The sequence below is a fragment of the Chaetodon trifascialis genome, chromosome 2, assembly GCF_039877785.1.
Source record: "Chaetodon trifascialis isolate fChaTrf1 chromosome 2, fChaTrf1.hap1, whole genome shotgun sequence".
NCBI classification, from domain to species: Eukaryota; Metazoa; Chordata; class Actinopteri; order Chaetodontiformes; family Chaetodontidae; genus Chaetodon; species Chaetodon trifascialis.
This window is the reverse complement of record NC_092057.1, coordinates 4528341-4554667: the sequence shown is the minus strand read 5'-3', so window position 1 is coordinate 4554667 and position 26327 is coordinate 4528341. Positions and strand designations below refer to the sequence as shown.

Sequence of the window (26327 nt, the reverse complement as noted above, 5' to 3'; positions counted from 1 at the left end):
TGTTTCAGTTTTGTGCTTCTGTTGTATTTTCCAAAAGTGACATATTTAATCACAGTACCACACAGCAAATCAGAAGGGATGATGTATGTCTACATCATGTTATTTCTACTTTGACCTGATTTAAAGATCTGATCACTTTTTCCACCATTGTTTGGATGTTGATCTATTCTAAAATGACATTTTTTTGTGCAGTCATAATTAATTTATCTCTTTACCTGCTTGTGTTGAGCGCATTTTAATACTAAGAAAACTCACAGGTAGACAGCATCCCATTTAAAATATTTTATTGATAAACATACACTTGCTATAAAAGACAATGAGCCGAGCGCTCTGTTCCTCTCAACAAAGTGAAGCCGCCGTCAGCTGTCCACACAGAGGCAACGACACACAGAGGACAGAGACGCTCAGCTCAGACTGTGGGGAGGCAACACTTGTGATAGAGGCAGATGAGGAGAGATTGGAGGACATTGTGTACTGTCATAATACGGGGGAATAATTGAGCAGCAAATCACTTTGTGTCATTGGTTTAGCTCATGGGAGGGGGTGGAGTAGCAGGTGAGAAGGAGAGGCTGATCCATTTAAAATGTTTTTGCTGGTATGGAACTGTGCTTCAAGTCAAATCACACATTGCATACATACCTATACATGCAAAATTTCATACACGCACACACACGCACGCCCACACACACAATGTGCCGAGACCCTGAGGTCTGTGTGAGTGTGAAATACTCCTGCACTTACACTAGCCCTCGCATTCATCACATAAGGCACTGATTCGGGTCAATCTATGAGAATAAACAATGGTTAAAACATCTTAAAGGGAAAATATTTAAAACCCAAAGAACAAGTATAATTAATAACATGCATTCTCATTCCTGTAAAATGAATTATAAAGAAAAAGCTTGCGTAAGTTAGCCTGATGCGCCAAAAATATGAAAAATATCATGATGATGTACAACATACGAGAGGAGAGTTAAAGTTCAGCTGTTGAGAAGATAATATCAAACTCACACGACTCCATCTGAGCAATACTCACAATAACTTATAGAAGTTCTTCTTTCATGCAAAACTGTAAACACAAAACCCAAAAAGAACGAGAAGGTATGATGACGAGTAAGGCATTATAATGGTCAAGCTACTTCAGGTAATCCAACCCAAACCACTGTACGTCGCACTCGGAGAGTGGAGTCACACGATCAGTGCAGAAGCAGGGTTAATGAGTCGAGACTGAGACTGATGTGTTGAAGACAGCAGTGTTCAGCTTTGAGCGTAGAATGTTAAGCTTGTGACGGAACAGATCCTTATTTTAGAGTCTTGACTGTGCTAAGTATTGATGTGCAAAGGCTTAAACACACTGATTTCTTGATTAAATCCATGCTACACATATTAAAAGAAGTGTATACATGTGTACAGTTAGGAGGTGCACACACGGTACAGTGTGTGCACGTAATGCTGCGTCACTCAGTCCATATGTCAGTCCACTTGTGCTCTCAGTAACGTCCATAAAGCTGTTTGTGCATTTCAGGAAAACATGATGATTCCAAAGCTCCCAGGATGATTCCAGGAGTTTTCCAGAATATCCCAGAATGTGATTCAAGGTTGTAGAATTCTTCTCCGCCCAATCACTGACGCTGACAGTGGGGTTCCAGGTCAGACGCAGGTCATCATAGTGTGGTGGGCTGGCCTCTGCCTGCATATGAACACATGAAAACTGGTGAAAAGTCGTTGAAAGGTTGAGCATATGTTTTGAAATCTGTCGGCTAAGTAACTAGCAGCTATATCAGTGAGATAACAGTAGCGGAGTAGAAGTATAAAGTGACATAAAATGGAAATATTCAGGTACCTCAAAATTGTACTTAAGTATAGTGCTGGAGTAAATGTACCCAGTTACTTTCTACAGCTGAGGCCAAATACAAATTTCAACATAAGAGCCTCTGTGTGTCTTTGAGCACGTGTGTCCATGTGTTCTCACCCCGAGATGCAATATAGCACTCATGGCAGCTCAGCAGTCCATTCCGAATCCGCACATCGGTCCCAGTCGTGGCGTCACCCAGCTGCCCGCTGCACACTCCACACTGAGGAAGAGAAACACAGTTAACGCGTCACTTTCCACACAGAAAGGATAGTTTTACAGTAGAATATGCGTTACAAACACTAAAGATGAGGACTATTGAAAGTCAAATGTTTGCTTTTTACTGTCAACTTTTTGTCTTTCTTTTTGATGAATGCTAAATTACCTTGAAACAGTCCATGTGGAAAAACAGTCCCAGCGTATCGATGATCATGGCAGCTCCTTTTCCCAGTGGCTGAGAACAACCAGAACATAGTCTCTTCCCACTGACACACCTACACACACACACACACACACACACACACACAGGAGGAAAACAGACAGGTTATCCTACTTTGCCACATTGACTCCGTTTAACAGTGCAGCTTGCGTGCTGGCATCATTACCTGCTGGGGGAGGGAGGCTGAGGTGATGACTGCTGTTTGCTCGTTACAGCATCGTGTGATTCAGACCTGCAGTTAAAAAAAGAGATGAGATGAAAGAGATTTTATGAACACATTGTTTGACATTTCTACCAGTAAATAATCCAATTCAAATGGTTGCCATGTGGGCATGAAACACATTCATGCAATACTTCCTGCCATTTGTTCTCCATTAAAGTCTTGGCACTGAATTCAATAAGAAAGCTTGATTTGTGTTTGACACACAGATGATGATTTAATGCGCAAATTAATGTCAACCGCATCGTGAATCCCTGTTGCTTACCATCAGGAAATTATCAAGTCACTATAAATTCATGTGATCAGTTCACATTGAATGGATTATCAATTAATGGCTATTAAAGTGAGACTATTCAACCTTGGAGAGAACTAACGCATTCTTCGGGACACAGATGAAAAGTTGAATTAAATACTCGGGGATTTGCTCCTGCAGCCTTTCTTGGTTTGTATTGAGAAGAAGCTTACAGAAGATAACGTTTGCATTATAAAACAATAATTAAATATAATTAGATTCATATTTCTGTATAACACACATTACTAAGCATTACATTACTAAGCAATCATGCAGAATTTAGTACTATCTCATAATTGTCACTGCACATATTAGTTTATATGCTACATACCAAATTAGCTGGAATCCAGTAACATAGCAAAGGGACTTTCTGCCCCATGCATTTGATCAGCCTGACTGCTCGCCTTATTACAAGGCAACAAGAACAAATTCATATGAGTTCAGGATCAAAATGCAGCAGTATGGGACCTAAAATACAGAAGGGTGTTCGCACACAAACACACACACACACAGAGCATCCTGTGAGAGCATACCTTTTAAAAATATGTGCCTGATTGGGCTGAGGGTTGCGGTCCAGAGAGGCCGTCTTCCACAGCTCTTGTTTCTTGCACGGTTCACCATCAGATACAGAATCTACAAAAATGTACCAGAAAATAAACTTTCACTTCAGAAGCTCTGAGCTCAGTTTGAACGAGCTGTGCAGGGACACATGTGGACACGTCCCGCGTATCAACGTGTATTCCTGTGTGCGTCTTACTCTGGAAGAAGTGCAGCTTGGACGCGTGCTGATCCTCGTTCCCTGTGGGGATTCTTTGGCCGTTTTGCTGTAAAGGACCGTTTCCTTCTGCTGCCTTGTTGGTTTCTGGAGCTGATGACTGCTGGTTTAACAGGCCGGTGGGATTGAGGGGTGTTACAGTCTCCTCTAGAATCCTTCTCTCCTGGACGACAAACACACAAAGTAAAGACACATAAAGTTTGACATACAGAAGCTGTAAGTGATGCTTCTGGTTTCATGTTTGTCAGTTTGTGTGTGATTGCACCTCCTCATTGTGCTTTCTCTCTTCCTCCTCCACCTCAAGCTGTGCTTTCTCCCACTCCATCTTCAGCTTCTCCTGCTCCTTCTCGTACTGCTCCTGCAAAGAAACACTGTACATGTTAAATACTGCGTGCGCAAGAACACACATATAACACACATAAACACATACAGATAAACACACACCCAGGACATCCTGTGCCAGTACATTCATGGAGCTAAGTGCATACACACCATTGCACCAGTGTACCTGTAGGAGGCGCTCCTGCTCCTGTTGCCAACTTTCCAGCCGTTTACGCTCCTCATTCGGGTCCCAGACCCAGTGATTAACACGTTTAGCCAAGTTCAACATGGGGGTCTCAATCTACCCAGACCCGATCAACAACCGCACACACACACATGTATACAGACCAAAAGGACAGAAAGAGAGGAAAGGTGAGAGGACAAGTCAGACTACAGCGACTACTGGAGACGGAGGGTCAGGACAGGATCAAATTCAGGAATGAAGGAGAAACAGGAAAAAAAAAAACGAGCTGGAGCTGCCGGAGATACTCACAGTCAAACTGCTCTCCTCAAGACCCTCTGTGGACGAAAAAGACGAGCACACAGATTCAATTAAGGCTTACTATTTACACAAGAACTGATCATGCTGTTCTTCTTTCTGATTGACAGTTTTACCTGTGACAGTGGGAGAATACTCTTGCATGCTGTTTGGTGATGCAGCTGGCTGAGCCTTTCTTTCCTCTGCTGGTTTCTCTGATAACCCCGCAGCACCATTGACCTGAAAGTCAAATATTCAACTCCATGAATAAAACATTAACTGGAAAGTGGATCTGTAATTCTTCAGCCTCTATTTAGATATATATTTATTAAAAATGTATGCACCATGTTGGTGTTGTTGAATATTGAATACACAGATCTTATTGTTTCAAGCCCAAAATATTCAACAGGGATTCCTCTCAGGCAGTCGCTGGCTTCGGTTCATGTAAATGCAATATTAAAATCAACCTGAAGAGAAACTTGCTTTACACAGGCCACCAATCACAGTGAAGCTGAGGAGTGTTTCAGGTCAGGCTCATGCCTCTCCAACGTGAAGACAGAGCCGAAACAAACACCTGCTTTTGTTCCTAATTCAGGTGTTTTAAACTAAGGGGGGTAAAAAAAAAATCAAGGTATGCTTGTGTGTGTGTGTGTGTGTCACAGAATGTACTTGTGTAACTTTTTAATTATTTTTAATGTCTTTTTATGCTTTGTCTGAACTGTAAATTGTGTTTATTGTTATTGTACTGCAGTGAGGCATCACAGACAAATTTCCCCTGTGGCCACATTAAAGGATTTTCTCTCGTCGTTCTGTTTGTGTTCTCATTTTGTGGTAATAAAGATGAAACGATGATTTCTTGTGTTGTTGTCAAGTGCTTCCAAGACAAGAATAACCTTATAATACAACTAACTTCTCAATTTTCTTTTTTAACAGCGCTGCTTTCAGTTTGTCCCCTGGGCTTAATTTTCCACTGACATGGCTCATGCATGGTCAGAATCAACAGTCTCAGGTGTCGATGCTTTCCATAAACACTTGAATGGAAAATTCCTTGTCTTAAATGGAGTAAACTGCGTGAAACACAGGTAACCTTTAACACGCCACTTGTAATCTTACCTGTCCATTGCTTTGCATGTCTGGGTGATACGGCTCCACAAGAGTCTGCGTGAGCTCTGTCACAATGGTTGTTGTGATGATACAGTTTCGGCCTCCAATGAGGGAGCTGATGGCCGAGCCTGTTGATTTTTCTGTCTGTGGAGGCGGCGTCGGCTTCTCTGTCTCCTGAATGGCTGGTGTCTGCTGGGAGGGAACATTACAATTACAATTAGTCATTTGGCAGAAGCTTTTATCCAAAGTGACGTACATATGAATTCACACACCGATGGCGCAGCATCAGGGGCAGTGTTGGGGTTCAGTATCTCGACCAAGGACACTTCGGCTTGTGGACTGATCGAACCACCGACCTTCTGATTGGCAGACGACTGCTCTACCTCCTGAGCCACAGTAGCCCCATCTTTCTCAGTCTCTTTGATGGGAACGTCTTTGACTTGCTGCGGCGAGTGCTGGACAGAGGTAGGAGGAGCGGAAACAGGTGAGTCCTCCGTCGCCTCTCCGTTCACTCGCACCAACCCGTCCATCTGAGTGGGACACACACATACAAGTCAGGTTTACAGGGATACTTTGATTTTGGAAATTTACAGCATCCATGTCACTGTGTGAGCAGCGGAAACGTTAAAAGTTCAGGCGTTGAGGTGGATCAGTGAGGTATCAGATGTTGCTGACAATGATACAGAGCCCTCACCTTGACGGGTTTGTGTCCAGACTGCGTGCTCCTGGGCTGGCAGTAGGGCTTGGCTGCCAACAGGGGGACGGGTCTGGGGGATACAGACGGAGGGGAGGGGAGAGTGTGTACAGGCTGCGTGGTGGGAGGCTGCACTTGTGCAATCTGAGGTGGCGTGTGTTTGGTTTGCTTTGCATCTCCTGCAGCCGGCTGCTGCTGATGTGTGGTTGGAGACTCTGTCGGTTTGGATTGAGGTTCATTAAGATGTGGTGACTGAGGTGGCACATTTTCTGAGATTATGACCGGGCTGAGGGGACTGCCAGGCGTTGGGGAGACGGGGGAGACAGAAACTGGTGTCTCCTGTTGAGCAGCTGCGTCTGTCTCGATCTCTTCAGGTTTTATGGGCGCCTGGTCCGTTACAACAGCTGGTTCTGGTTCCTGCAGAGGCTCTGATGTTTCAGAGTCACTAACAGGTGGCTGCTCCTTATCCACCTTATTTGGGTCCTGTTTGGGTTTTGAAGTGGATCTGGGCAGTTTCAGGCTGTCCAGTGTAGCGTCACTGATGGTAAAGCGAAGAGCGTAACGCTGTAAAACCATGGCGGCCTCCTCTGGAGTCGCTGCATTCCTGTACGCTTCACACAACTCTGCCTCTCGGCGCTCCCTGGAACAGAGAAGAAGAGAAACTCAAAGCATTGTTGCAGCAGTGTTTTTCATACTGTATATTACTTTATTGTGCTTTATGTCCTCACTTCTCCTCCACGATCTCTTTGTAGGTCTTGATGCTTTTCCTCTTGTTGCTGGTACTTCCCTCCTCCTTCATCCTTTTCTCCATCCTCTTCCTCTCTTCCTCTTTCTTGATCAGTTCCTGTGAGGCGCTGCGACGGCGGGTCTTCCAACGAGCCAAGTCCTGTCACAGGTTCACAGGTGCATAACATATATAATGACGGTCTTCTTCTATTTAAATGGACACTGCCTGCTCTCTCTGACTCTACTGAAATGTCATATGTCTCTTACGTCTTGCCAGTGGTCCTCATCTTCCACAAAACTGTTGTACTGTTCGTGCATGCGCTCATATCGCGATTGGCTCAGCGGTGGCAAGTGTCCCACCTCTTCCTCGTTAAGCATGTCACCCATGCTCACACTCCTACAGAGAAAAAATAAAAAATAAAATACATTTCTGAGTCACTTGAACAAACATATTCACTTTGTCCAACTTGGCTCTGGAAAACAGCAAATATTTAATTTAAATCAATTCACTGTTTACTTCAGTGAATATTTCTAACACAACATCTAAAAGAAATACTCAGTAACTTAAAAAAACACATTCCATGATTGAAAAGGAGCAGCGAGAAGAAACCTGCCGCCTTTTCAAAAGGTACAGATGACACTGTACAACATATTTCTACAAGCTATGAACACAGAGCAACACATTTACACACAACCAACAAAAGTCCACTAAACATAACTACCACATTACTGTTCTTATTGTTCTTTTCTGCATATAGTGGATTTATATTAGTGGTGTATGTGTTGCCCCAAACCTCCACACAGGAACAAAAATATGAAACTGTTTCCATAAACTAATTACAAGGAAAATAAACAAGCAAAAATAACTTAAATAGAACTTCTCATGGCAAGCCAAACACGGTCAACTTACAGGGTGTTAGTCGAGTTCTGTATATGAGCTTGTGTGTTTTTAATAACAATTTCTAAACCAAAGAAGTAAAAACAGCATAACATTGAAAGTAAAACTTAATAGTTAAAATGTGACAATGCACATTAATGAGCATGATGTTAGTTTGGTGTGTATCGATATATTTTTGGACGGTACTCTTGAACTCGAACGTGCACAGTGTGTAGATATTGCTGTCATGCAGAAGCTCATCCAGGTTCACACCGAAAGACTTACTCAGTGTCCTCAGACATAAAAGCAACTCGCCGGCTCATCCTAAAACAATAACAGAGTAGAGTGAATGAGAGGAAGGAGAAGTGAGGGAATGGGTAGCAGGGTGTTATGCACATCATTTGACTGAAATCTTTTGGCTGTCATGTCCATTCAGAGACGTAAGCAGTCTGGATGAATGGCTGAGCTAAACCTGAGACGGGGGAGACGAAGACAAATGCAAAGAGTTCAACAGGCATCTCACATCATGGGAGGTAGATCATCGTCATCCAGCCAGAAGGGTTTCTTTTGTGGTTCCTTGTTCACATCGGTCTTTCTCTCCTCCACCTGTTCCTCATCTCTTTCCTCCACTCTCTGATTCTCCAACTCTGCCTCCACTTTCCAGCTCTGCAGGGTAGCAGGACTGGGCGGAGGGCCGAGCGATGGAGGAGGGAGAGGCTCGCTCACATCTGTGACAGCGGTGTTTGGGACTGTCGTGCCTCCCTCTTGATTTCCATCCTCCTCCGGCCTCTCCCTCAGCTCTGCACACTCAGGGAGGGTTGTGGCTTTGGAGGGCGGGGCCTGAGGTCCTGCTGCTGCGGTAACAATGCTGCTAAAATCCAGTGACAAAGCCAAGATTACCAGGAAGAACGGCTCAAAGGTTAAATTGAGACTGTGTCGCAGACAGCAGGGAGACTGCGGCTGTTTGCAGAAACTTTTAAGCAGGTTGCACTTCTGAACACCCTCATAGTTCTTGTCAAAATACAGGTTTCATCGTCTATCATGAAGGCTGAAAGAACCCAGATGATCACCCAAATTACAGAAAGTACATTTTCTCACTTATTGTATCTGGTCATGCAGGCAAGTTTTTGTTTTATCTGAGGTTGTGAGGTATCAGTAATGTCTCTGAAATGTCTCCTTCTGACCAAATACAATGGAGGTGAATGCATGTATGTACTATGACATGTACAATAAAAAGCAACATGTCTTTCAGGAAAGAGCCTGGATGATCCACAGACATCACTGAAGTCAGTTTTCACTTTCTACTAAAGATGTGGGCCCTATAAAAAACTACTCACAGAAGTAGAGCCAAAAAACATTTTACTGGTCTGTGATTTCCTAATAATTATCATGGGGGTTTCTCTGAAAGAACGATATAATTTGTCACTAATTATAGGACAAACAGAGACGTGCTGATGTTGAATGTTCAGTTGGTACAGTGCTAATGTAACCTAAGAGTCTTTTAATCACTGCAATCAATAATGAGTGAATATTTACTGAGGTTTACATTGAGAAGTTATTATTCCTATAATTAGTACCAAATGACAGTTATTTCCCCAAAACTTGTTGAATGTTTTTCTGTAATTTGGGTGAAGCAACCCAAGAATTTCAAATATAGAGAAAGTGGCAGCAGCTGTTTTTGCTCCTGAGTGATTTATACTGTAAATACAGAAATAATAGCCAAATGCTCCATCCTCAACTAGAACCACAACCAGAGTCACACCAAGCAAAGCCAACATTAATCCTCAACCACAACAACAACAACAACAACAACAACAACAACAACAACAACAACAACAACAACAACAAAAAGCCAGATTAAGTCCAAACCAAGCACAAACCTTTCCAAGTCATATGAGAGCCAGAGCTCCAATAATCCAACCACAACAACAAATCAAAGCTGGCCGGTCCTTTCATAGATGAATTAAACAAATGAAATCACGTCAGGCATCCAGCTGCAGGCACTCAAAAATGCTGGCACGGAACCAAAACAACAACACAGTCAGCTATAAATCATCCACAGAGATGTATTAATGTTAGTACTGCAGGCCATAAAGCTTGTCAACATGGTTATTAAACCTCCATCTTTGCTGGCAAAATATGCTTTGTTAGTTGCAGTAGTTGACCAACACCACAATCTCTCCGGCCAAACACAGTAAATACCTTTCAGTAGCCATCCTCTCTGTGAGTTTAGGCCTGCTGTGCAGCGGCTTCATAGCAGACACTGGGGCGACGTTGTATTTAACTGATCCAGGTACTGGCAGGAACTGGTTGATGGACTTATTTGTCCTGGCTGCACTCGTTTTTTGGAACGATCCGGTCCTTCGAGCCATCATATCATCCTTCTCCAAGTCGGGCAGAGGCTCATTTTCATCATACTCATCCTCATCATCATCGTATTCCCGTTCGCCGTGAGACGTTGCTCGGATCACAGTCGTGTCAGGGTGCGATTGAGGTGTTTCCATGGGAACTTGGGGTGGCTGTTGCTCCGCTCTATGAGAGAAACTCCTACAATTGAAATAACTGAACATCAAGCTGCAGAATTTGTTTGAGGATGAAAACCACACCAAGCTTTGTTAGCGTCTCCTCATGCTGTTAGACAGATCTCAGCCCACCTGACGCTCAGTTTCTTGCTCCTCTCTGCCTGCACTTCCCTTTTGCTCCGTGAAGCAGCATCAGCGGTGACCTCCCCTTGCGCGCAGCGCTTGGAGGCGGGCAGAGGCAGGAAACGGCTGTAAGTCAGTGTGGCAGCGCTTTGTTTATGGAAAACTCCTGTCCTCCTCGCCATCATGTCGTCTTTCTGAAGATCTGGGATCCTCTCCTCTTCCTCCTCCTCCTCTTCTGTTCTCTGTTCATACTGAGCCAGACGTGCATCCAGCTCAGCAGGAGTAGAAGGGGTTTCAGGGGTCCAGGGTGGGAGGTCAGCAGGGGGAGCGGTCATTTGATTCAGGTCGGCTCCATCTACCTGGCTGCGAGAGCACATCAGCTCAAACAACAGCAACAACGACGGATAATTTATACCCAAACCTGCAACTATAGTCTTAAAAATCCAGGCTTGAACATGCAGAAAAGGGTACAGGATACAGACCATAAAGACGGAAAGCTTCCAGACTAAAACCATTCAATAGAGTGTCTTCCCAACAATTACACAAGGGTTAGAAAACACATGCAAAACTAATGCAAATATACAAAAAAGACATGATGACACTTTAAGCCACAACAAGCACTTTGACCATCTGAGTCATGTGACAACCTCCATCTTTGAAGTGGCATGTTTTGATTTTAAGGAAAAACTCTGAAACATGTCAGAAGTGAACAGATTGTGTAATATCTCTGGACAAAAATTACAAAAGAAAAAAAAAAAAGCTGAATTGTGCTTTTACTACTTGTCTCTATAAGCTGATCTGGATTTCTGAGAATGATTCAGCTGTTGATTAAGATAAGATAAGATAAGATAAGATAAGATAAGATAAGATAAGATAAGATAAGATAAGATAAGATAAGATAAGATAAGAATGGACTAAACTTCATTGCCAATTTGCCAGAGCTCCTTACGTACTGAAGATCATGTTTAACAACTCCATGAAACATGTCCCATTACTCTATTGCAATTACTGATGTATCTGTGATGAGGTGCTATGAGCCAATTTATATAGCTCTACTTGTCGCAACAGTATTAACATGCGTGTGTGTGTGTGTGTGTGTGTGTGTACCTTTATTTCCTATTAAAACTACAGGCAAATCAGTTCAATGCAGAGAAGTGCATCCAAACTACCTAATTTACTAATTCAAAGAGGCTTGAAATGTAAAGCATTTTCCAAAATTACACTGACAAGCAATTCAATAAAATAATTTAATTAGTAATGGAATAGAAAGGGACTTTTTATTCCTTATATTTATTCCTCAACACAGTCCATACTGATGCAAGAGACTTTGGATTCAAGCCACTGTAGCCTGTGTTGCCTTCGGCCTTGTCCATACCTGCGTTCCCGCTCTGAAAGCTGGGAGCCCAGGCCAATGGTAGGCATGGCTACAGTTGCCTTGGAAAGGAGTCGTCTTAGCAACTCCGTCTCCTCCCCTTCACTTGACATGACTGTGTCTATTGGCTGCTCGATCTCTGTCACGCCCCCAAAGGTCACAACTTTGCTGTGACCTCGTCCAGCCTTTGCTGATCCGCTGAAAGGACTTCCATAATTTTTCTCCAGACAAGCCTGACACACAGGGGCCGGGCTAGCCTCACTGTACAGTGATACAGTCTCACAAATGAAGACAGGCACGCGCACAAACACACACACACACACACACACACACACACACACACACACACAAACAGCCAGCAGAGGAGCAGGGGGAAGAGAAAGAGGGCGGAAAAGAAATCATGAGCAGCGAGACACAAAGGATCAGACTGTGAAGACAAAGGAAGGATGAGGTGGAAATGATGAATCAGACAGGAAGTATGGATGGACAGAGGCGGACAAAGCAATGGGTTGTGTACTTAAATCCCTTCAACACACATGTACATTCACTCATACGCGCCGAGCCTTCTATCCACTCTAGGTAGCCAAATTTTCCTGGTAACTGCTCCTTCTGTGGGAACACAAAAAACTCTTTATCCTATCTAATGACATCAGCGCAGGGAGACAAAAACAAAGCCCAAGCAGCGCTCACAGCCAACAGTGGCCTCTCTTTTGGTCACACACACACACAATCTCACACACACCGGCCAATTCCCTGCTCTGTTTCAATGCCTGTCAAAGAAGACTGAAGAGGACTCAAGTGCGCAATAGTGAGAAGAATAAACAAGCACATGAGAACACGGGGAGCAACAGAGGAAAGAGCAGGGAAACTAAATGTAAGGAGGTACGAAGCTGCTTACAAAAGGATGCGACAGCAGTCTTAAGAGCCGAAATCGATGGAGTATTGACAAGCAGATGATGGAGGTTAAAGGACTGTGCTCTAACAGGAAAAGATTGCTGGAGGAGGGGGCTCGTGTGACCCTAAATCTGTCTTAATCATTTATTGTTGGAAAAAAGCTTGATATGATTTCCCACAGCCCAACAATGATGATGTAAAACAGGAAAAAGCAGCAAACTCCCACAGTTGAGAAGCTAGAACCAATGATTTTTGGCATTTGTTGCTGAATATGTGACTGACTATGTTACATTTTGGGAAATACACTTATTTTCTTTCTTGCCAAGAGTTAAATGATCGATACCGCTGTCATGTCTCAGTAAACATTGACACTACAGTCAGGAGTGATTAGCTTAGCACAAAGACTGAAAGCAGAGGGAAACAGCTCACTTTACTCTGCCTACCAGCACCTCTGCAGATCACGAATTACCATGTTTAGCTCATTTAATGTGCAAAAACAAATATTTGCTTCTTTCAGTCTTACCCAAAATAAAAAAATGTGTAGTGTTAAACCCTTTTGATAACAGTCCTGGTCTCTTCTGAACGTTAACAAACTAAACACGTGTTGGCCAGACGGACAGACTCATGGCCTGTACTTTGTCGTGGTTTAGTGGGGATTAAACCTGGATGGCATTTTGAGATAAGGTACCTCGTGTATTCAAGCAACTGCTTTTTAGGGATTAAAAAAAATCCAGTGAACAACATTTGGGCTGTGACTTCCTATGAAAGTCTTTACAGATTAACCCTCTTCTTCCTGCAATGATCTGCTCAAGACTGGATCTAACACACACACACACACACACACACACACACACACACTGCACAGTCATTAACAAGCCGCACACTTGACATACAGCAGCCTTTAAGCGCTCTGTGCTGCATGTGTGCTGAAACAGAGAGTGTGTGTTGGGCACCTGGGTTCAGTCATCTTGAGTCTCTCCCACTTCTGCATATCTGCCTGGCTCATGGACGCACAGACAAAGCTCATTGGTCCGTCCCTGTGAGGGAGGGGCCTACCCTGAACCCGCCTCTGAGCCAGGTCATCCTTCTGCTTATTAGGCGTCGCTTTAACCTTTCCCTCTTCTCCCTCTTCCTCCTCATCCTCCTCTTCCTCACGGCGAGGGGTGGGGTGTAGGAAGGGGTTGTCTCTGCGTGTAATGATGTCAGCAACCACTTCCTTCTCACTGTCCGATCACAGAGCCAGTACGATGGCGTCACACGGCACACATTTCACGTCAAAGTGGAGCACACGCACACGTCAAACCACCAGTGATCACAACACCCAAAGAAAGAGAGAGCACATTTAGCAGTAAGTTAGAGAAAATGGAGAAGAAATCACACAAACATGCGCCGGCTAACCTGTTCTCCTTCTCCTGCAGTGTTTGCTGCGAGGCTCGTCTAATGCCTTCCCAGCGCTCTCGGTCTTTGTTGCTGCACACAGGCAGAGGGACAAACTGATGCACCCTGGGGGCAACAGGGCCGCGGTGAGCTCGTCTGGATGCCAGGTCATCTCTACGGACATCCGGAAGTTTCTGCACCTCTACCTCCTCCTCCCCATCAGAGGAGGAGTCCCAGGCAGACTTCTGAGAGCTCAAAAAGTCATTATTGCAGCGAAGGATGATGTTCGGAGACGGGGACCTCACTTCCTGTTCTTCCATTGTGGGAGGGCTGGGGATGGTGTGGCAAGGTCATTTCAGAGAGGATCAAAAATCCACCGTTGAATCTTGCGAGCAGATTAATGACATGCAAAGTTCGGCTCTGACACAATTATTATTGTCAAAGTCCATCTGATTAGTCAAACATACCACTGTGTGCGTACAAACACGAAGGATTTTTACACACCAACTGAGTAGCAATTCCTGCCCGTTAAAACCTCTTAACTGACCTCTTAACTAAATCGACCTCTCAGACCTCTTCAGACACAGAGAAGGAGCAGGCTGTTAGTCGGTTCTGTATCCACAAACGCGAAACTCATTATCATTAATGAGCCAGATTGCTCCAATCAGATACCACCAGTCAAGCCGCAGCACCAGTGTTAATGGAGCACCAGCAAAGAAAAACACAAACAGAATTACCATTACAACAATCCATTAGTGAACGCAGCCAAAACCACAGCAGCAACAGCAGCAGCTCTCATGCCTCCCTCCTCCCTGACCTGCTGTAGCGAACGGCAGCAGGCAGAACTTTGATCCCTGCCTTCTCCAACTTCTGCAACCTCCTCTGCTCCAACACCTCCTGGGACACCTTCTCCTCCTCTCTTAGTTCTCCCTCATTGCTCTCAGGAGCCCAAGTGACAGTCTTAGGGGTTTTATGGTGCAGTCCAGCTCTTTTTCCCTGCTCTGGAGTGGCTCGAGGGTGACTGGGGAACGGTGTGTGACGGCAGGGAAAGATTAGGGATCAGGACGTTTGTGTGTCTTGTGAGATTTACCTTTTCCTTCAGCTCAGGTTTTGTATTTCCCAATGCAGCTCTTTGTAACTTGTGCATAAAATGCATAATTTGCATCTGAATTATTCATTGGTCATTACCTCCGCTGCTCTCCCTCCTCTGGATGTGGTTTTCGCCGTGGAGCCGGGATGTAGGAGCTGGCGTTAGTTCGGTTGGGGAGAAACTGGTTAAAGGGAATGGAGCTTCTTGATTCACTGCTGGCGGTCCGTCTGGCCAACATGTCATCCTTCCGCACATCTGGCCTCCTGCCGTCGGCCTCCGAGTCGCTGCCTCGCCCTGGGACCCAAAGAGAGACGGAGCATAAAGGAGAAAAGGGTGAAGAAGGTTAGAAAGTATGTCAGGGACTATTTTCAAGTGGACATTGAATTCTAACTTCTGTAAAACACGATTCTCACGACATACAAGCTGCATGTTGTCCCATCTCATATTGTTGATTGATTGATTAAGACTTCAGGTTCAGTCTTCATCCCCTGTCCATCTTTTCTTGTTCAATAAATATTAGTCGGTGAGGCAGCGTAGACTCTGTGACCTGCGGGGAATGTGGGGAATGAGCCTATTGCTCAGGAATTGTGTTTTTCCTCACCCTGCAACATTCATATTACACTGTCAATATAAAAGACACAAACAGGATGCCTGTGACACCCCCCACAAACACCCCCTGACACACATGCACACACACACTGACATATGAAAGGCAGGATGTTGACCTCAGCCTGTGTTTCCCAGGTCCAATTCTCTAGTGATTGCTACTTAGAGCAACAGCTGCTGCATCTGGGGCATGCACTTGCACACACACACACACACACACACACACACACACACACACACACACACACACACACACACACACACACAGTAGCGGAGACGTTCAGCTGTTGTCCACAGCCTGTCAGACTGGCCAAAACATGCCAAGGTTAAAACCCCAACATGTTAGAGAACAGCAGTCAGACTATTTATGGTGTTGCTGCTTTAAAGGAATAATTCAACATTTTGGGAAATATGCTTATTTGCTTTCATTCTGAGATTGAGATGAGACGATGTTTTTATGTTTGTATGTTAAGTATGGGACTAGCTTAGCTTAGCAGAAAGACTGGAAGCAGGGGGGAAGGGGTAGCCTGGCTTTTTAAAAAATTTTCCAATTCAAGAGACGTTTATCAGAACCAACCATCACCGCTGCCTCGATTCACCACATCAGGAGAAGGACTGTGCTGTGAGCGGGAGCCAAAGGAGTCCAGACTGTCAAAACAAAAGAAAATATTTTACTACTTAAAGTAAAATCACATGTGGGGCATTTACTTTCATGCAAATACACGTTTTGTATGAATGCAATCAGTTTAAATGTTTGAATTGAGTTTCTAAAATACAGACAATGTCAACAGTTAACTTCTCGTCAGTAGCCTGAAATACCCCTGGTATGTGTGCCCACGCACTTGGGTGTGTATGTGCGTGTGCGTGTGTGTGTGTGTGTGTGTGTGTGTGTGTGTGTGTGTGTGTGTGTTGACAGATGTCTCTCACCTGTCGAGGGAGTTGTCGCGAGTGTGTCGTGGTGGAGAGAGCGAATCACTCCTCTCAGAGTCCCAGCAGTCATAGCCGCTGTCTCTAACACTGCGCTTCTGTGGACTCTCCCCTCCGTCCTCGCTCTCCTGCAAACGCACACACATAAGCAATCAGGAAAACATACAGAAAATATCTATAACATGAGAACGATGCATGTGGGCGCTCATTTAAGAGACAATACGTGGGCTGAGGAACTGACTGGAAATGAGAGTAGGAGCAAAAGAAAAGTAGAAAACCAGCTGTCAGCTTGTTGTCTTGTATAAGAAATCTGAACAAAAATGTTCTTGAATTGATCCAATAGATAAAATGTGCAGAGCCAATCTTCTTTTCCAACTCATATCCTGTTTCCCTTTTCTGTCTCTCCCTGAAATAGGAGTAGCTGTGCAGCATCAACGACAAAAATGTGTCTGTCTCCTCTCTCTCCTGCCCCCCAACAAAGACAGGAAGCTAACAAATCCACAGCCTGCACCTCCTCCATGCTGCTGTCTGTCTCCCTCTCCTCCCCCTCCCTCCTCTGTCCTCTTCACTGAGTTCACTCACCACCTTCATTTGAGCAAGAAGCCCTTCAAACTCTTTGAGGTTGAGAGTCGGGCCGCTGTAGGAGGCGCAGCCGCTGGCAGCCTTCCCGAGCCAGAACACAGTGTTCAGCACCTGAGGGACATGGATCCAGGGGGGGTTGTTATATATTCATAAATGCAAAACACACAAACATAGAAGATAAAGTAAGAAATACAAAAGAAAGGGCAACAACTACTCACATTTTTTAGTTTGCGGTTGCAGTCAGAATCCCTGATGAGAGAGAAATGCACTACTGTCATGTGATACTACATCAAAATGGACATGAGCAGGAATAAAAAGCCACACACACACACACACACGCACACACACACACACACACACACACGCCTATTTACTTGAGGTTAGCTCGTATGGATGTGTCTTGCAAGTCCCCGGGGTCAAACAGCTGGGAGCCCTTCAGGCCTAATTCCTCACAGCCCCGCAGGAAGACTGACAGGTTGTCCTACAAAGGACAGCAGAGGACCACAGACAGTCAGAGTTTATCAGTTTGACAAACAGGGTGGCTTTCAAGGCTGGATGTCACACTGGAGGGTGTCTTCTTACCAGCCCAGCGATCGGGGTGGGCAGTCTGTTGATCTTCTTGACCAGCCCTGGTTTGATTGCACTCAGCAGCCTGCGTGGAGGAGGGGAGAGGTAGAGATTTATTGAGTCTTAGAGGAGTATTTATGTGCGTTGTTGGTACTTCAGACATCAAAAGCTGAGTGGGAGTGATGTCACAGGCTTACTCGCATAACAGGATGCCGTTCTCCAATCCGCTGCGGAAGTCCTTTTCTCCAAAGCTCTTCCCTGTCACAGCCTGGGGAAGGAGGACAGGGAGAGACAGATGTAAAGGAGGTGGACTAGAATACTGGATTATTTTTATTACTGATTCATTTGGTGGTTATTTTCTGATCAATCAAGCAAATGTTTTGCAGATAAAATGTTCATTACAAGCTCCCAGAGTCCAGGGTGATGCCTTCAAATTACGTCTTCTGCCCAGCCAGCAGTCCAAAATCCAAAGATATTTAGTTTACGATGATATAAAGCCAAAAAATAATGAAATTTTCACATTGAGAGGGTGGACGTAGAGAGAGTACAGTGAGTGACAGGTGACAAATTAAAGACAAAACCAACATAAAATGTCTTGGTAAGTTGTTGGGCCACTCTCGGGACACGTTGGTCCAAAATGTCCCATAGGTGTTCACCTGGGTTGAGATCTGATGACCACTCACAATAATGCTCATCAAACCATTCAGCAACCCCTCCTGCTCTATGGATGGGGGTACTGGATAAATGTGATCACCCCCTTCCCTCTAAGGGGACACGTGGACCAAAACCATCCCAGCAGAGTGCCCTCCACAGCATACCAGAGCCAGCGGATCCCCCTCACTGAGGGGGTCCAGCACTCAGGCCTGTACCGCTCTCTTGGAGTATGCCACACATACACTCGCCCACGTGATGACTCATCTGACGATATCACTTTTTTTTACATCTCTGCAGACCAGTGCTGATGGGTTTTGCACCACTGAACTCTCAAATGTGCAGTTGTCTTTGGAATGAGTGGTTTGTGCACTGCAGCCCTACAATAATACCCCTCTCTATGTAATTGTCTACTGACTGTTGCTGCTGATGTCCACTCTGAGACACACAAGATCTTGCTGTTATTTTGAGCATTTTCTACTTTCAGCCTCTCGGTTGTATTAGAACAAACTAGTACTCCATAGATACCAATGCACACTGGCACTTTCTGACAATGGGTAGTTTAAAGGAGTAGTGGAGTAACTGAAAAACACTCAACAGAAAAGTCGATTCATTAATAGATAATACTTCCTAAAAGTGCTTGAAGACTACTGCATTGTGCCTCACTCTGTCCCTGACAGAGGAACCTGCTGCTGCCCGGTTCACCCTTCCCCCAACAATTTCCTTCAGTAGAAACCACATTAGAGTGACATCAAGCCAATGACACTGCTGTGTCCTCATTCCATTTTCCCAAAATGTGCCCATGCGCACGTCCCTGATTTAGAGGCACGTAGTCATAGCCTTAGCGAGCCGCAACGATAACCTCAATCCTTTAACCTGGACTCCACTTTGCAGTCTATCCTGTGCAGGCAGGAGAGGAAGATGGAGTCAGGAAAATAACAGGGACATACTACCAGAACACCAACCCACCCACACACACACACACACACACACACACGCTGCTCTCTGGAGCTGTTGTGTAACCAGCAGCCAAAGATGAATCGAAATGAAGAGAGGTTTGACTACTTCTAATCCAGATTAGAAGAGATTACAGTTAACCCCCAAAGTGTTAACTGCGGACACACACTCTCTCTGTCTCTACTGCTAATATACAGTGTATGCTCTTATAGTGCCTCCATCCACAGAACAACCCACACTTAATCTGAGCCAAATGCGTCACTTTCTGTCAGCAACGGACCACAAACTCTAACTAATCTGAGGGTCTAAAGACTTTGATGGCATTTAAAGTTGCAACACAAAACATCTGAGTCCTTCTGGATTTCTTCTTCTGTCTTTGTCTGCTCTGTCATGACTTCTTATTTGCATTTCTTAACATACAGTTTTGATGCACATGCATCATATGCATGACAGGAATACACACACACTCTCTCTCTCTCTCTCTCTCTCTCTCTCTCTCTCTCTCTCTCACACACACACACACACACACACACACACACACACACACACACACACAGAGTGCATCTGCAGCTATGAAAACAGCCTATTGTTTTTTCGTTATATAAGTGATGACCAGATGTTTCCCATTGGCATCTCATTCTTTTTCTTGTCTTTCATCATTCTGTTGTGACACACACACACACACACACACACACACACACACACGTATGTTGGCATATGTCATGTTTGTGAAGGTTTGACTCCAGGCCTATGAAACATTTATAGCTTGGTCATGCATAATTTACCCACCATGAAGAGCACTGTACTGAAGGAGAGCTGGACAACTGTGTTTAGTGTGGGTAGTGTGTGTGTGTGTGTGTGTGTGTGTGTGTGTGTGTGTGGGACGCAGGAGACAGATAGTGGGTGGGGGATGGAGGTGGTTAATGACTGGTTACGTGTAAAATGCTGAAACTGAAATACAGCAATTAGACAGAGTGAGGGGTGTGTGAGCATGCACGTTTTAATTAGAAAAATTAAAGTAGAGGGATTGCCATGAGTGTGTGCTAAGAAGAGAGACAGGGGGTATATGTGTGTTAAGTGAGCATTCATGTCGCCTACAAAAACCAAGCCAAAGGCCTCGGGGTATTTCAGCGCCAGCAACAGTAATTCGACCCTCCCTCGCTCCCTCTCAGTCCTCATGGTGGATTGCCCTGCTCAGTCTGGCTGAATGGCAGCAGCAGCTAGCATTTAAACCCTGAGGTGAGACAGTGTGTGGGGGGCAGAGGAGAGGCAGAAGTAGGCCAAAATATCCGTTACTCTCATTTTAACAACTGTAAAAAGTTGGAAAGAACGAGAGGCGAGAAAAGCAGAAAGCAGAAGAGGAGAAAAATATGCAGTAAATCAGTTTTGTGGTATGATTTTCCAATGAGCACATGGTGTGCTGTGAGGCATTAAAGCGACAAAAGCCAGGATTTTGCAGGCTCAGACCAAAAGTGATGATGATGTGGGGCCATGCTGCTGCCACTGAAAGTTTCTCCTGAGCTGAACCTCAGTTCAGCCTCTCATGTATTACCATTACCGTTCAAGTCAGACTAAAGCGTCTGTTTTTCAGGAAAATGAATACCCAGTGAAAAGACGGTTGTTTCACAACTGCTGCTGTTGTTTTAAAGATATTTCCAGAACCCTAAAAGACTCTTCTAACCATTTTAATAAAAAAATAAGTAAGTTTGCTAGTTGATAGCACAGATTTATCAAGTTTCCTATTTTTGGAGACTGCCAGCAGATATGACATATCTGCTTCCTGGTTTTGCAAGATGCTTTATAAAAAACAGAAGATAGCATAAAGTAGTACATACAAAGCCAATAATAAAACTCTTGGTTCACATCCTGCAAATTGAGGCAGGTCATAGGTGATTTCCACCTTTTTGGAAAAACATAAGATTAGCCCATTGACTCAAATGTAATGTTGGTGCATGGGAGCCACAAACTGGGGCTAAGTTGAACTATGCTGCAGAGTCTATGTGCTTCCAGTAAATCCAGTAGATTGAGAGATTGAGAGGGTTAGAGCCCCAGTGTGCACACACCACAGAGAGGCTGGTGTTTTAATTTGTGGTGTTGTGGCAGAAGCATTAGCCGTGTTATAATGTTACCATGTGCTGTGGGCGCTGCGCACACTAATGGCCACGTGACATAAACAGAGACAAAGACCGCATAACAAAGAGACGACTGAGAAAGGAAGAGAGAAAGGCAGAGTCATAATCCAGATTGAGGATGAGTTTAATCTGGATCGAAGTAATTACCCAGAGTGACTCGACTCTTCAGCTGCTGACAACCGATATCTGTTCAATATTAGGAACTTCCTTGGTGTAATTCCAGGACACTTATTGTACATATTTTAAAAATGCATTAAGAAGATACTTTGTCATCATGATAGAAGAAATGAGTTGTACGCTGAAATAAGTAACAGCAGTATGTGATTAGGCACTATAATAGCATAAAAACTGCATGATATTTTCATGTTTTTGATTAAGAAAATATTTAAAAAAGAGCCAAAATATGATATTCTAGAGGGACACTTTAACTTACATTTCACTCTGCACTGTACAGAGAAATGCAGTCATTCTTTTAATATACTTAAAGCTGCTTTCATTTGTTATTAAAGCAGTATTTTCATGGTTTAACTACCTTAAGATGTGCAATTCAAGTACATTTAAGCATAACATTAGGTTGATTATTTCACTATTAGTCTGTTTGCATGAACCTTTCAGTGTTTTTGCATCTTAAACGTCGTATAGTTTAGTGCGCTGCTTTTTCACACCTAACACAAACTAATGCTACTTGAGAAATCTGCACCATGTTAGTCAGAGTCAATCACAGGTCATGACACAGCATGCACCAGTACAACTAACCTTCCTGCTGGTCGCATGCAGCCATCCTTTCTTTACAAACATCACTGAGGCTTGAAAGACGTCTCTGCCAACAGCCGGTCTGTGTCATCATTATTTCACATTCTTTCATACAGCACTTGATGCATGGAAAATCCAGAAATCCTCGCTCTCACACTCTCTCTCTCATGCAGACACAGCTGGCTGTCTGGGACGATTGGAGTTAATCTTCCCAGGACAGCTGTGACATCTGGCACACACACACACACACACACACACACACACACACACACACACACACACACACACACACACACACACACACACACACACACATTCTTTCCTTTATTCTGTGTGACAGACCCTAACTCTTGCTATGTACTGTATGCCGGTGACAGCAGAGGTTAACTGCTGCCACTAAAGTTAACTTTGTGTTTCTCTAAGCCTGTGCAACTTTAACCTGCTCAGCGTCACATCCAACAGGTTTAGAGCACCTCCGACAGCGTGCATCAGCTTTGAGACAGTCTAATCCTCCCTTGTCTCGTCTATAAACAGATAGAAAGGTCTTGTTTGTGCCAGTCTAATTTCCTGCTCGGGTCATGTGGTGATATATAGCCTACTGCTCTATTGCCCCCCCGTGGAAACAGTGACACCTGAGAGCCTGCCCGTGTTATGTTCCCATAGTGACCCGTGTCATCCAACCGGGGTGTGTCTGAGGAGTGTGCAAGCAGTTCATGCATAGCTGATCGGCATGTGCGTGCGTGTGTGTGCATATGTTTTGCATACTCTTACAGACGGGGCAAAGGCACAGGCTGACTCAAAATGCTGCATGTAGCGCAGGGTGGCATGGCTAACCCTGAATCATCCCCACCTGTGAGAGCATGTAAATGCACCACTAGAAATAGAGTCAGCCTGGCCAGTCTGGAAATAACTGGGGAATTAGCAGACAGGAAGACGACAAAGAGAGAGGAACACTGTGCAAGGCAGAGATTAAGACTTAGAGGTCATCATTTAACCTAGACTGGGCTGTTGGTGCTCACCACTCAGGTTACAAAGCTACCACTGCTACTTCTTTAATGTGTGCATTGCATTGGGAGTCAAAAATTTAGTTTTTAGGCCAATTTTGCAGAGTCAGAGAATTAAATCTTTAAAAGTTCTTGCACACATTTTTGTGCATGCGGAGGAAATACTGCAATCTGTGAAAACTATACTGAAAACAGATGGTTGTAATGTTATTTATCTGGTGTTTGCAGCCATGCTGGAGATCACATAACTGATGGATCGACTAGACATGGCCTCAGACACCATGACCATGATGATGGAAGCAGTTAGCCAGAAGGCACTTGTGGGATAAAGCATGACATGCCAGAAATACATAATTTACATCTCTGCTCAGATTCTTGTTCAAGTATTCTATTATCAGATATTTCCAGAACCTTTGCTCACTCCAGACTTCTTGCACTTCTTGCTTTGCCATATTTAGTTAAAGGGATTTTTGTAATAACATGCTTACAGTCCTCAAATCATGAAAAAGTGTTATTTTTATGTATTGCAAACACATCAAAGCACACAAATCCAATTACTTAATTCTTCAAACTTAAATATATATATATATGCTAAGTCTTGTAAGAGTCGTCCAACCTCAGCATCATTCATTAAAGGGACAACTCTACAAGTTTAATGGAAATTTGTCTGTGCATATTAATACCCAGAGAGCCGCCTAAATAGGTCATAACTCCACAGAAATAGATATTTTACAACTTTGATTTTTCTTGAATTGTATGTGGGACACTGATAGATCTGAACTGGGCAGATGGGAGACGGGTGATCTACTTCTGCGGCCTCTGGAAGTTTAAAAGTAATCATGGTGGAAAGCTGCAGCCCCGGGCGAACCATTTAACTCTGATCAAGACAGACCGACAGACAGACAGACAGACAGACAGACAGACAGACAGACAGAGCACTTTGCCTTGCTGTCCCATTAATCATATATCTAGCAATCAAAATGGCTGTTAAACATTACTGACATCTATTTTCTCCTTGGTGAAGGAATGTTATACAATGAATCTTGAGTCTGTAATCTTTCTCCTTCTCTATCAATGAAAATGAGCTTGTTGTCTTTCTGTCTTTGTGTGTCCAGATTGGCTGTTTGCAGTCTTTTACTTACTTCCAGACTTGCCAAACAAATCTATCTACCCAATCTACCCACAGCCTGCAGTAAACTGGCTTGTGTGCCTCAGAAGATGCTCAGATTGTGGGCCTCCTGTGAAGGTAAAGCCAAAACTTTCGCATAAAAGTCCATTTTGTTGTGCTTCCAAACCTATTTTTCACCCAATCTGTGATTGTAGTTGGCAGGTAGCTAGACTAAAGCACCGTGATGGAAGCAGAAAAATAGGTCATAACGCAGCTCCACGGGCGAATCATGATTCACCGCTCAGGCTTACAGGCAGAGGCGTTTTTAGCCGACCAGATGACGGTGGAAGCGATGCGGCAAGACCACAAATGATAATCTCATCCGATGCGATCAACTGCTGGTCCAGGATAGCATCTCGTGCGTGAACGTTGGCCCGGTTTCATAACCATGGCAACCGGAATCCCCTCGCGCCTGAAAAAAGGGGGCGTTACTCCTCCGAGCACGTAGAAAACAAACAGAAAATAAACGACTGCTTTGCGGGATTTGCTTAATGTTTTGCCGTTTATTGTCTTGCTTGGTTGGCCTTATGAGTCCCCGCAGCTGCTCTGGGTGTCCAGTTTCAGTAAGAGACACACATGGGTGAAAACTTTTGACACATACGGTTGTCCACGCATGCAGCAGAGCCGTCGTCCCACACAGTAACCCGACACTGCGTCGTCCCCACAACAGGTGACGGTGCACCGGTGCTGTATATGTATTTATATCCCAGTATGTGACAGCGTGGTCCCGCTCTGTGTGTGTAACAGCAGGCCCCCGAGCCCCTCAGGACGGTCACTTACCTCTATCCATTTCTGAGCCTCCAGGCAGGCTGGTTCGGGATGGTTCGGCTCCACACGTTCCCACTCGTCCCGCGGCGGAGCACTCGGGACATCTCGACCTGCTGCGGGGCTAGCCATCTCCGAGCAGGCCGTTTAACGAGGACCGGAGAGTCTGTCGGACGGTGATGGTGCGGTGATAAGATGTGTGGTGGCGTTCACCTCCCCGCTCTCAGTCCGTTATCTTCCTCCTCGCTTTCAACGACCCCCCGCAACTCCTCGCGCAGTCGGTGCGTTGCGCAGCCCTCTCGTGCTCCCCGCAAGCCCTGCTCCAACTGTGGCACCGACAGGGAGGGGGGGGAAGCCTCTCGCGACACCGACGCTGCAACACGAACCACGCGCTAAAAATAACGTTTCTTGAACGCCGCCGAACTGCGCGAGGCTGACACTGCTGCCGCGCAATTTCGGGGACGTGAACGCGCAGTCAGGAATCTATGCGGGGGAGGTCGAGAGACATAGAAAGAGATGGGAAGGAGAGAGAGAGAGAGCGAAAGAGCGATGGGGGATTGCAAAAGATGTCCCGTTGTTTCACAGCTCCCATGTACTAGCTGAAAATGGAGAGCAATTGAGCTAAAACGTGTCAAAAAGTAGAGCTTCATTCATTCTGTGGGGGGATGGTGTGAGTCAGTGTTTGTCAGGAAAATGACACCTTCAAAAGTCTATAATTCATCATTGTGTTACTTCTGCTTCATATCAGAGCAATAGGAAGGATTTTAGAAATACTGAGATTATGTATGTGAGGCCAGACAGCAAAAAGTCTGATCTGAGTTTTCAGCATTCATTTAATTGAATTCATTAATTTGAAACTAAATATTGAATTAGATTTGATTTCCCCTACATGAAGGTGTGCATGCCTTCTCCACAGGGCTGGATTACCGAATAGGAAAAACAGGCAAGTTCCCTTACTGTACTTGTACTGTGCTGTCAAGAGGCCTTGTGTGAAAAGTCTGTACAAAAAAAATTATATAAAAATGTGCCTTTACTTTAGTTGTTATTGTGTTTAAATGG

General features: G+C 44.6%; 2 protein-coding genes across 7 annotated transcripts in view; one reads left to right on the top strand and one right to left on the bottom strand.

Moving 5' to 3' along the window:
* anxa5b (annexin A5b) overlaps positions 1 to 26327 on the top strand; it is a 397957-nt gene that overhangs the window by 348470 nt on the left and 23160 nt on the right. The window lies entirely within an intron of this gene.
* Positions 269 to 25739, bottom strand: LOC139341723 (LIM and calponin homology domains-containing protein 1-like). 5 transcript variants are annotated; one of them, XM_070978379.1, is made up of 25 exons: positions 25284 to 25739; positions 18036 to 18106; positions 17854 to 17923; positions 17646 to 17752; positions 17490 to 17520; positions 17272 to 17382; positions 16690 to 16817; positions 16340 to 16410; positions 15255 to 15450; positions 8064 to 8102; positions 7169 to 7298; positions 6904 to 7061; positions 6176 to 6815; positions 5754 to 6011; positions 5491 to 5670; positions 4515 to 4617; positions 4393 to 4418; positions 4087 to 4200; positions 3844 to 3936; positions 3561 to 3741; positions 3337 to 3436; positions 2458 to 2523; positions 2238 to 2346; positions 1973 to 2075; positions 269 to 1690 (listed from the first exon to the last, which is right to left on the bottom strand). In XM_070978379.1, exons 1-25 carry the CDS (start codon positions 25398 to 25400, stop codon positions 1665 to 1667), a joined length of 3228 nt encoding a protein of 1075 aa, XP_070834480.1. In that variant the 5' UTR covers positions 25401 to 25739; the 3' UTR covers positions 269 to 1664. The 5 variants fall into 5 exon arrangements, with proteins under 5 accessions (XP_070834480.1, XP_070834488.1, XP_070834497.1 ...); XM_070978387.1 differs by lacking the exon at positions 8064 to 8102 and having other exon boundaries at positions 5491 to 5673; positions 25284 to 25731; XM_070978396.1 differs by lacking the exon at positions 8064 to 8102 and having other exon boundaries at positions 25284 to 25731.